A 12,067-nucleotide genomic window follows, 5' to 3' on the forward strand; every position below is an offset into this window, starting at 1 on the left:
GCAGGGGAGGGAGCTCCTGGAGAGGTGATTTCCCCAGTCCGACGAACCGCCTAATGAGCTGGGGACTCATTAGTCCTGGCTCCGGTGACTGCCCCTGCCCCCCACCCAGGAAGCAGGCTCAAAGACAACCCTGGGTTCTTGGGGACACACAGGGAGCCCTAGGTCATGGTCTCCGATTGGGGGAAGTACATACTACGTGCCAGGTGCCTTGAACAGGTGACCTCGGTTAACCTGTTCAGTGATTACCCGCATTGCGCAATAGGAAAACAGGCCCTGAGAGAGAAAACCGCCTGCTGGAAGTCCCACAGAGGGCAGAGTCTAGACGGGAGTCCAGGTCTTCGCTACCCGTAAGGACGGGGGGGGGAGGCACTGCACAGCTGCGTGCAGCACCCTGCATGCTCCAGCTCCACAGGCTCTGGGGGGCGGGGGATGATATGACAGACACATCCTCAGCTACTCAGACCCTTGTCCCCACCCACCACCTACCCCTCCAGCCATCAGGCATCCGACTCTCTCCTCCTAAGATTCCAAGTAACTGAGCCATAATCAGGGTGCCTGCATCCCTGTCTATCCCACGAGGTCTGGGGACACAAGGGGCATGGTTCTCACTGTGGCTTTCCCATGAGCTCCATGGAGAAGCCTAGGCCCACCAGTGCTTCTTCCCCCAATCTCCTCTCATTATGTGATACCCCCATTAGCAAATGCCCACTCACCCTGCAGGGGCTCCCCCTCTTCCAGGAAGTCTCCCAACCCTCCTCCCAAGATCCTTAGGTCACTGCCTCTGTGCCCAGCCAGGTCACCGCACCCGCAGTAGTAACCCACTCTGCAGGTCCCAAAGGCAGGCCTGTGTGGATGCTTCCCGTCCGGCACCCGACCTGCATGGCAGATCGGCAGAAACCTCCTCCTGCTCAGGACCAGCTCTGGCCACACAGCCTCCCCTTGAGAAGCTGGGGGAACTGCCCAAGCCCCAGGTGCCCAGGTCTCCATTGGATCTGACGAGGCGTTGATGCTGGGGCCTCTGGGCTACCTCTGGCAGCTGCTGCTCCACCTCCCTTTCCTCGGCTCCCCTCAGAGGCCAGGGCCCCCATTCATTTGTCTCGTTAAGAGTCCTATAGAAACACATTTGTCCGCTCCACGCTTCACTGCTCCGGTCGTCAATTCTCTGGGGTGCTTGCCCTACCTTTTGCGGCAGCCCTGCCCACGTTTGCGGCTGGCCCCTGGCTAGCAGTCTCCCAAGCCCAGCTCAAGCCTGGCCACAGCAGGGGGACAGATCCAAACGTGTGTGCAGTATAAGGCAGGCCTGGAAGACAGACCCTGCCTCCCCGGTCAGGTCACCACGGCCCAGCCCAGGCCCCCGTTTCATGGTTCTCTGCCTGGGAGCAGAGCCCAATTCACCTATTTCAGGGTCTCTGGCTGGTTCCTACATTCAAGACCCTGACCTCTGGTTCTTAAGGGACCAGCGTGAAGGTTTTGTTGACTCTGCTCTAAAAACTGTTCTGCTCTGTACCAATTCCTACTGGGGGTCCAGGCCTAACCCACCCCTTCATTCGCCAGGATCTGAGCTGGACATGGCCTGATCCCTCAGAGCTCACAGTCCAATAGGCCAGGCAGACCCAAAGCAGAGAGTCACAATTATGCAATCCGAGGGAGCACAGAGGACTAGCACATGGAGGAAGCGATGGCTCCAGGTGAGCAGGAACTGGTCAGGGAAGGGGATGGGGAGGAGTGTTCCAAGCAGAGGAAACAAGAGGAACAGAGGCCTGGGGAGAACTGAGCACTGAACGAGGTCAGCATGGGGGGAGGAGGATGAGGGAGGAGAGGGTCCAGACTGCAGGATAAGGTTGGCAGATGCTTGACAATGCAGGGCCTAAAGAAGAGCTGAGACCCTTAGGCTCGATCCTGAAGGCAACAGAGAGCGAGTGGGGGGTTTTATTATTATTTTTAAATATATTTTTTATTGACTTCAGAGAGGAAGGGAGAGAGAGAGAGAGAGAAACATCAATGATGAGAATCATGGGATTGGCTTGAGCCCACAACCCGGGCATGTGCCCTTGACTGGAATCGAACCCGGGACCCTTAAGTCCGCAGGCCGGTGCTCTTTCCACTGAGCCAAACCAGCTAGGGCAGTGAGGGGTTTTAAACTGGTGGGGATGGGGGTGTGACATGATTAGGCTTTCATTTTGCAACGTGACTCTTACTTTGGAATGAAGAATGGATTATGAGAAAAGAGAGAGGAGAGCCCAAACCAGAGCTGAGGGTGGCTTGGGTGAAGGGAGCAGAGAGAGAAGTGGATGCATTCCAGAGATATTTAGAAGGTAGAAACAACAGAACTTGGTGATGGATTAGATGTGGGGTATGAGAGGGAGGAGGCTCGGAGGAGGCCGAGGTTTCTGACTTGGGTGGCTGGGTGGGTGGTAATGCCATGCGCCAGGAGAGAAAACACAGGAAGACGAGCAGGTTTGGGGGGATGAGAGTGAGGGGTACAGGCTGGGGCATGTTGGGTCTGAAGCAGGGGGAAAGGCAGTTATTCTCCCAGGATGTGTTGACTCCGAAAGCCCAGCTGGGCGGTTCTCCCTCTGCCTTCACGCTCCCTGTCTGAAGGCCCTGAGAGTGTCCAGGGTGGGGGAGGGAGAGCAATGTCCAAGGGCCACAATGTCCAAGGGCTACTGACCACACCTAAGTCTTGACAAGCCTTCGCCTCCCTGCCCATGTGGGAGACACCTGATGACTTTTACCCCAACCTGCCCCTACAGGCTCAAGCCGTCTCCAACCACCCCCATCCCCACCCTGCTCCGGCTGGTCCAGCCCTCTCATTGCCTGCACCTCAGTGCTCCCATTACCCCTCACCCCACGCCCTGGGAGGAATACCTCCCCTCCCTCTTGCCCTCCCAGCCCCACCAGGGAGGACAAAGGGCAGGAGCTCCAGTCCAACCCCTCTCCAGATCTGGTCCTGAATAATTAATGAGCCATTAGGAGAAAGGGCCTGTGTGGAGCAAGGAGAGAGATCTTTGCCTAGCGACTTGGAGAGGGGGGTGTGGAAAACCCTATGGCCTGCTGACCCCTGGGTTGGCCCTGAGCCACCTCTGGGCTCAGAACAGGCTGGGAACAGCCCCTTCCCCCAGGGACCTTGGCTCCGACCTCGCCCCTCCCCCTCAGTGTGCAGATTGGCTAAATCCGCCCTGTGCCCCGCCTCCCACCAGTAACCAAGCAATGGTAACCATGGTGACGGGGCGGCCAGTCTTGTAGTGCCAGGCAGGGGGAAGGGCGGCAGGAAAGGGACGAAAGTTCGGAGTTGGATCTGGGCAGGGGACAATCCCACCTCCTCCAACACACACACAGGGGTGCTGGAGCCCAGCTGCCTCCTGGGCAAGTGCAGAGGGCCGGGGAGAGGGGGATGCCCCTTTGTCTTGAAGATTCAGGGGAGACGGAAGGAGGGGCTCAGTGTCTCCACACCTCAATCTCCAGGGTCCAGCCCAGGGAAGAGCTATAATGGCTCTGCCTTCTGAGCCCTCTCTGTATCTGTGGATACAAGTGGCATTCCATGGTCATTCACATTCCTTGTGCATCACCCCCCCATTCCCACGCCAACCCCCGACACGGCTCACGCTGTGCCTTCCGCACAGATTTGCAGTGGCGGACACAATACACGCCTGAGCATGTCACCCAATGACCACATGAATCTTGGACATGTCTTACCGTCAGCCCATAAAACAGGATAACACTCAGACATGCCCAATCCTGCAGTGCCTTAAGGGACATGTGGCATTCCACAGGATGCATCCAGGAAGCATGGATGGGGGGGGCTCCGTGAGGGGTTCTCTCTAGGACAGAAGGTCTGGAGGGGTAGCTAGCCACCCTGTCTTTCCTAGGAGCCGGTCCTGCCCCCATCCCAGAGTCCTGCTAGGAGGGACACCATCTTTTGAGCTGGGAGATCCCACACCTTGAGGGGTCAGACTTACTGTCGCCATGGGCGCCCGCCACCAAACCAAGCATCACGAGTGCGGGCACAAGGGGCACCATCCTCCTCCTTGGTGCTGGTTCAGGGGCCATCCAGAGCTCCAGTGCCACGGCCAGCCACAGCCCAGGACAATCTACCTGTGATGGAGAGAAGGGCAAGCTAATCAACCAAAGGACTTATATGCAAGCCTATAGGCCTAACCAATGGACACAGACAACAGGGGGTGAGGGCATGAGTGGGGGGGGTGGGTAGGGGGTAACATGGGGATAAGGACACATATGTAATAACTTAATCAATAAAAAAAAGAGAGAGAGAAGGGCTAGTTAGCTGTTGTCCACCAATGTCCCTATTGCCCACCCATGCCACCTCCTGGCCTTACCACCCAGACGCCTGCTCATCTTCACTGACCATCCAGAGCCCAGTCCAACAGATCCCCCCTTGTACTATTCAATGATCACCTTCTGACCCCTGTGACCACCTAGGCTCCTCACTGACCCTCCAGTGACCCCCCGCCCCCCCAAAATAGCCCAATAGTCACACTATAGGGAGAGAGTATAAGAGGCCTTCAGGTCATTCCCTAAACCTGAATAGGGGGCAGGGACGCTCCACCCCAGATCCTGCCTTCCCAACTGGCCTCCATAAGGGGCAGGGACAGGGAAACGAGGTCAGAGATACAGAGACTAAACAAAACAAGACAGAGACAGAGATCAGGGAGAAGTTAGCAGACCCATACAGGCTAGGGACTCCAGAGCCCCTGGGGCACCCTGTTCCCCCTCATGTCTCAGCAGGGAGGGAACAGGCAGGAGGCCAGACCCCACATGCTGAGTGCAGACCTGAGCACAAACTTGATAGTGGCTGATAGGATCCAGGAATCAGAGGCTTGAAGTCAAAGCCACAGCCTGTCCAGGTTCGCCAGGACACGCTCTTGACAAGTTGCAGCTGCCCACCTGGCTACCCCCGTCCTACCAATTCCCATGGCACCTTCCCATTCCAATGGGAAACTATAGGGAGGCCCTAGTGGCCAGGGATGGGGGTGCTGAACCCTAGATTCAACCCACACCTCCTCTGCTCTTGTCCCAGCAGGGACATGGGCAAACTTCACAGAGCCACAGGCTCAAAAGTGTCACCCAACAGACAGGAACCTGTGCATGGGGAAGATCACATTTGGGGCCGACTGAATGCCTCCAGGCCTTTGCTCACACCACGAAGTACAGATGCACCGCTTCCGTGGCCCAGCCCCCATGGGGAACTCCTGAGGGCCTCTTCCATGTCCCCACATAGAGGGCTTCAGGGGATTCACACCAGTGACCACCAGCTTTGTTTCTACTTTCCTCTGGGCAGGGGCTGGCACGTAAGTCCCTCACTGATGCTCTAAAAATGCCACCAGACATAGAGGGCGAGTGATAGTGAACATACCTCATGGCCCTACAGTGGTACGCACTGACTCTGGTGGGAGAGTTGTGATCACAGCTGACCCACAATAAGAAAATTTGCAAGGAGGTGACAGGACTACAGGGAGAGAGTATAAGAGGCCTTCATAGAGGTGAACACAAAAGGACAGGGCTCAAAGGTGGCTCTACTCCTTCCTAGAACTTGAATCCTAGTCTCAACTGAGGAAGTCAAAGGTCATGAGATCAGAGGGCAGTAGGTGAGCAAAGGGGCTGGGACAAAGCCAGCAGGACTGTGAAGTGGAGCGGGCTGGACACAAAGGGAAATGGGTGGGAGATGTCCCTTGTCCTGAATCTTGCCAGAAGTCTGAGACAGGAGCTGAGCTGTGAAAGTAAGTTGAAAGGGGTATATGGGCATCCAGCCCCATCTATATAACACCTGGGGTTCTGCTCAATGATCACAGAGCTCAGGTGGCTGAGACCAAGAGAGGGAGCCTCCACAATTATGCCCTCCCTGCATGGCCATTTAGGGATGGAGGTCACATATCACAGAGCCCTGTCTGGGCTTGGTCATCATGGCCCTGTGTTCAGCGGTGCAGCCAACAACAGAATTCAACATCCCAGCAGACATCAGGAGGCGAAACGCCCTGTCAGGCTGACAAGCAGGTATGGTCCCGACACAACCTCCTGTAGTCTCTGAGACAGATATCATGGCTCATAGCTCAGTGGAGTGTTGCACCAAAAGACAGGGAGAGGGGCTTATACAGATATCATGGGGGCAACAATACAACATTCACAAAGGTTTAACCTCAGGGAAAGCAGCCGGTGTGAACCCCCGCAGTGCAGATATCGCAGGGACTCAACCCCGAGGAACAACATCCTGGGAGCATAGCTCCTTGGTTCGGACATAAAGGGGATGAAACGACATAAAACAGATATTATGGAGGTACAATTACACAGCACAGTCACCCTGAAATGTAACTCCCCAATATAATTATTACAGAGTCTTAATCCCCTGTAGCTGCCTTGGTGCACACAGCAATGTAACACCCAGGTGCAGACATCAACATAGTGTAGAGGTTCCACACATCATGGGAGTGCAGCTGCCTGGTAGACATTACAGTTGTATTACTCTCCAGTACTTTATCGTAGAGGTGTCACCCGTTATAGACTGAAAGGGTCCTATGTCCATAACACAGCCACCACGGGGATATAACACAGAGCAGACAGCACGAGGGACAATGTTGGATGAGAGTCTGACCATGGTGTCAGAGAACCTGGGCTTCTGGTAACCTCCGCTGGATGTGACAAAAGACAAGTGGCTCTTACTTGGGGACTCCTGGACCCCCTGTGTTTCTGGGTCTAGACCAGCCGTGGGCAAACTACGGCCCGAGGGCCGGATCTGGCCCGTTTGAAATGAATAAAACTAAAAAAAAAAAAAAAGACCGTGCCCTTTTATGTAATGATGTTTACTTTGAATTTATATTAGTTCACACAAACACTCCATCCATGCTTTTGTTCCGGCCCTCCGGTCCAGTTTAAGAACCCATTGTGGCCCTCGAGTCAAAAGGTTTGCCCACCCCTGGTCTAGAGTATGCACGACACTGTTCAGGTCCAGAAAGCAGAACAGACAAAGGTGGAGAAGTTGAAAAGACATTTCCTCCCCAGAGAGCTCTTCCAGCGGCCCATGGACACAGGGACATGGCTGCCCAGAGAGAGAGGAGGTACGGGGACACACAAACACAGACACTTTCTCAGGAACTACTCAGGCAACCACGTAGCTGTCCGAAGCAGGGCCTCTCCCTCACCAGCTCCTGGCATGAGCAAGCTGCCCTCCCGCCCCAGATTCTGGGCACGGAGCCTGTCCCGTGTCAGGTGGTGCAGGCCACTCCCAGCTCCGGGGCCTCCTCGTCAAGAGTCCCCGACCCCTGGGCGGCCCCCGCTCCAGAGTGCTCAGGGTCACCTGTGGGAAAAAGGTGGGCGAGGAGCAGGGCGGGGACGATGCCAGCGTGCTGGGGTTGCAGAGAATCCGGCGTGACAGTGTTAAGAGCAGAGCGTCCACCTTCGCCACCACGGCTGGGTGAGTCTGGGCTTTTAACACCTGAGATGAAACAAGGCCTGAACATTTGTACACTCGGACGCATCTCTGAACTGCACTGTGGACCATCGGTTCTAACGAACTGACATGGACAGGAAAACAAACTCCACACTGTATGATGCTGCAGAATATAATTAAATGCAATTTTCCTACATTCAGAATGGCTTCGAATATACAATAGACCCTTTTTCTTTGCTGTCAGTGTGAAACTGCCAACTGCCCTTTCTTGGGAAGAACTGTCCTTTATTCTCAAATTTTGTCCTTGGTGTTAAAATGTCCTTTCTGGTATGAAATGATGGTGGTAGCAGATAGCAGTTTTTTGTTTTTTTTAATAATGTCTTTATTTGGCAAAATAAAAAATTGCCAACTCCATGTCAGGCACCCAAGTGCTTTTGGAAACTGTACTGGTTTGTGAAATCAAAGACCCTGGGAGTCACTTCTCTGAGGGAAAAGGGAAGAGGGAGCAGGCACCACACCAAGCCACGGGACTCAATACAATCATCATGGAAATGCATGTTACACAGAGGTCACGTCACCTTCATGCAGCCCAACCTGGCCACCCTTGTCAGCCTTCGAGCCCCACCCCCCGGGGGCCCTGTGACGCCAGAAATGGGGGGGTTTCCCTGGCTGGAGCACAGCGGGGATCATTCTGACCTCCTCGTGAATATGCAAACACAGACTGATTTGTTTCCCTTCGGCACGTGTTGTTATTCACAAATATTAATTAATCTCCAAATACCACCTGTTCCTTCAGTCGCCTCCCCAGGCCAGAATCCTGGTTCCCAGGAGGCTGGGGCCCCAAAATGGACATCAGCAGAGGGAGGGGTATCCAGGGCCCCACAGAGCGCTGGCCAAGGGGAGAGGCTGGTGTTTGAGCAAGAGGAGCCTGAGGGCAGCGAGAGCTGGAAGCTGTTCATCTTCTAATCAGCGGGCAGCTAACCGAGCCCTTTTGTCACGTCCTGGACAGTTCACCGCGTGGCACTGCAGCAGCGGCCACGGAGGCGGAAACAGGCTTGTTACACTTGGGAAGGGAAAACCAACATGCTTCCAACTCTCACCAAACCAACCGCCGAATTATGACCGGAATAAATCACAGGCTCAGCCGGGACCCCAGCCCTGGGGAAGGCGGCAGCCGACAGCAGGCTGCCTGTCTCTCTTCCCGCCAGTTGGCCTGTCACTGAGCACAGCCACAGCCCGCCTGCCCTCCCACAGCTGGGCCCCCTCAGCTTCCCAGTCTCCCCTGAGAATGGAGGGGGGATTAGAAAGAGTGTCCCAGAGTCTTGGGGGGGGGGAGAGAAGAAGAGGGCATAAGGTCCAGCAGAGGCTTAGCTCTGGGGGCAGACCCAAGGGACCAGCAGAGGCACCTTCCTACGGCCACAATCCCAAGCCACCAGCCCTCAGCCTCCCTCCGCAGAGGAGTGGAGCCTCCCTTGGGGTAATGCTCACCAATGTGGCTGCCCCCGGGCCTCTGCACTTGCTGCTCTCTCTACTGGGAAGAAGGCCCTTCTCCTGTCCCCACCTACTCACCTTTCAGAACTCAGCTCAAGTGACCCACCCATCACTAACTAGCTTCCTGGACTGGCCACCCCCAGTTTTCCAGGTTTGTACAGATTAGTAAAGGCAGCAAGAGGTGATATCAATCCAGGGTGGTTCCATCCCCCGTGGGACATGACTCAATGTCTGGAGACATCTGTCAACACTGAGGACAGGGGTGGGGGACAGGTGCTACTGGCATCTGGTGGGAAGAAACAAGGGAGGCTGCTAGATATCCTACAGACATCCTATAAGAGGCCAGCCTCCACAACAAAGGATTATCTGGTCAATGTCAACAGTACCGAGGTTGAAAAACCCTGATGTAGACAGCACGATCTTTCGCTGACGTAGCCTAGCCTGACATGACCTGCCCTGGACCCTGCCCCAGAACCCAGTCCCCTACAAGCACCCTGGGCCCGTACCCAAGGAGGCCTCTGCCTGACTAAACACTTATATTAGCTGTCCCTGGGCCTCAGGATCTCAGTGCACCTTCCCCTCCCCCTCCAAGTCAGCACTGCCTCCAGAAACAGAGCTTTACAGGAACCCCACCTTCACACATGCCAGCAGCAAGTGGCCTCCCCAGAAGACAGGGGGTTTCACTTGCAGGCACCTTTTCTGGTAAGATTGGGCTCCCAGGTAGGTAAGAGCCATCATCTCAGAATGGACAGGTAAAGGGATATAAGGTATTCCCACCCTCCCCATCTGACCCTTCTCACCTGTGACAAGTCCTTTCTTGCTGCTGCTTCTAAATAACCTCAATGTCCATCTCGCCGCACAGGACCTGGCCCCCGGCAGATACCCATACACGCTCATTTCCCTCCCCTGCCCAGGCCAGACCCCTCTCTTCCACGCCCTCTTCCTTCAGCCGTCTGTGCAGAACTGTTCAGTGAGCCCTGCTGGGCCCTGAGCCAGGAGGCAGGATGATGAACAAGACAGTCTTGGGCTCTGCCTTCAAGCTCTCAGAGGATGGCTCGACAGGAACTCATCCTCCCCCATCCCGCTCCTCCTCCAGGTCCCCATCTCAGTGACAGTGCCACCGTGACCCGGTCACCCAAGCCAACCAGCCCTCCTCAAATTCTCCCTTTTCCTCATCCCACACACCCAGCAGGTCAATAGCGGGTCAATACGTTTGAATCTGCCCTGCACCCATCCCAACCACCACGTCAGTAAGACTTTCACCACCCACCTCTTTTTTATAAATCCTCACTCGAGGATACGTTTATTGATTTTTAGAGGGGGGGGGGGCATTGATGTGAGAAACATTGATTGGTTGCCCCTGTACACGCCCCAACTGGGAAGAGAACCCACAACCTAGGTATGTGCCCTGACCTTCCGCAACCTCTTGGTGTGCGGGATGACACTCCAAGCTACCTGGCCAGGGCAACCGCCCACCTTTTAAGTGGGCTTCGTGCCTCTGGTCCCTCCCTCCCAATCCACTGTGCACACAAACCAATGCCCCCTTTTTAGCGCACTTTGCTTGGCTGCTTTATTTCACAGTAGACACAATGTTTCATAAGTAGACAAAAGGATGGGAAAATAGGTAGAGGAAGGCACGGATGCTGCTTCTCTGCTCAGGAACCTCCAATGCCGCCATATCACCCTCAGCAAACAGTCCAGTCTTTAGCCCGACATCCAAGGCCCATCATGCTCTGATTCCAACCTAACTCTCCAACCCACCCACTTGTGCTTCTAGCGGAAAGAAAAGAGAAGTGGACCTCAAGGAGACTAGGAATGAGGTGCTCCGGATCCTATGGGTACCCTACTCCTCCTACCACAATCGACAGTTGAAGAGAACAGTCTTTTCTACAGAAACACGGTAAACAGAAAAGCAGAGATCCCAGGATGTCACCCAGAAGCCGATTTCACACCTACAGCAGCCGACAAACTGTGTATCAGTCCCCACCCACCTCCATCATCCATTCCGGTCAGAAACCCGAGCAGTCCCTGACACCTCCCCTCCCTCGTGCCCCACATTCAATCCTTCACCCTGTCCTGTCTACCCCGCCTCCCTCAGAGCACTCACAACCCCTCTCTCCACCTCCATCCCCGCCGCCCTGGTCCAGGCCTCCGGCGTCTCTCAGCCACATGCACACCCCGCACACTTCGGGCACACTCACCAGGTCTTTGCTGCTCACACCAGTGACTCTCGGACAACCAGCACTCTTGGATAACCGAGGCCTCTGCTCCTTCCTGGAGAGAGTGGATAGAATGAGAACATTAAGAATTTCCTCACAGCAGAACAACTACTGACACAGAAAGACATTCAAAATTTACTGTTTATGCAGGGAGGGAAAAAAGCAGGTTATGGAACTGTTCCTGAAGGAAGATCCCCATTTAGTGACAATGCCCTTCACTTCACTCATTCACTCGCTTATTCGATACTCCTGAGCACCTACTATGTGCCAGACTTGCTCCCAGCCACCCAGGATACAGCTGGAAACAACACAGACCAAGTCCCTGGCTTCGGTAGTAAAACTGTGTCCAAACTCCTCGGCATAACCATCCAGCCAGTGGAGCAGCTGGCGAGGCCCCCCTCTACAGCACTACCTGCCCATGCTCCCCTCCCTCCCACCAGCCAACTGCAAGAGCTTCCTCTTCTGATCCTCAGATGTGCCACGTTTCTTCCAATCTCCCAGCCTATGCCACTGCCAGGAACACACTAGCCATGTTTTTCTAGCCAATTACCCCTCAGATCTCAGGGCCAATGGTTCTTTCTCACATGGTGTCCTAGACTACATGCTGGGCCTTGCCTTGGAGCAGTGACCACAAATGTGATGATTTATTTATTTACACATTTGCCGAGTGGTCGCTGAGTCACACCCATAAGCTGGGTGTGTGCCCGGTCCAGCTCTGTATCCCCAATACCCAGCAGAGAGCTGGCACATAGTAGGTGCTCCATCCAGGTCTGCTGAATGAGTGGATGAACGCATGAATGAGTTCACAGAAAACAGGCCAGCTTCGAAGAACCACACCAGCATACATGCAGCCTTCAAAGAAGCTTTAGAAACAATATTTATTTTTGACTTTCTGCTTCTCTATAATTTTTAAATGAAGGCGTGCCCTGGAATGCCTCCTCCGCTGGCACACATA

General features: G+C 54.8%; 1 protein-coding gene across 1 annotated transcript in view; it reads right to left on the reverse strand.

The window, feature by feature from the left end:
• The window catches only part of PTPRF (protein tyrosine phosphatase, receptor type F), an 82,398-nt gene that overhangs the window by 64,367 nt on the left and 5,964 nt on the right, over positions 1-12,067 (reverse strand). The window contains exons 2-3 of the mRNA XM_023752810.1: positions 11,095-11,167; positions 3,960-4,095 (exon numbers count right to left, since the gene is read on the reverse strand). Coding sequence (XP_023608578.1) covers positions 3,960-4,050 — 91 coding nt within the window. The 5' untranslated portion in view covers positions 4,051-4,095; positions 11,095-11,167. The remainder of the gene's footprint in view (positions 1-3,959; positions 4,096-11,094; positions 11,168-12,067) is intronic.

The sequence above is a fragment of the Myotis lucifugus genome, unplaced genomic scaffold, assembly GCF_000147115.1.
Source record: "Myotis lucifugus unplaced genomic scaffold, Myoluc2.0 scaffold_37, whole genome shotgun sequence".
Taxonomy (NCBI): domain Eukaryota; kingdom Metazoa; phylum Chordata; class Mammalia; order Chiroptera; family Vespertilionidae; genus Myotis; species Myotis lucifugus.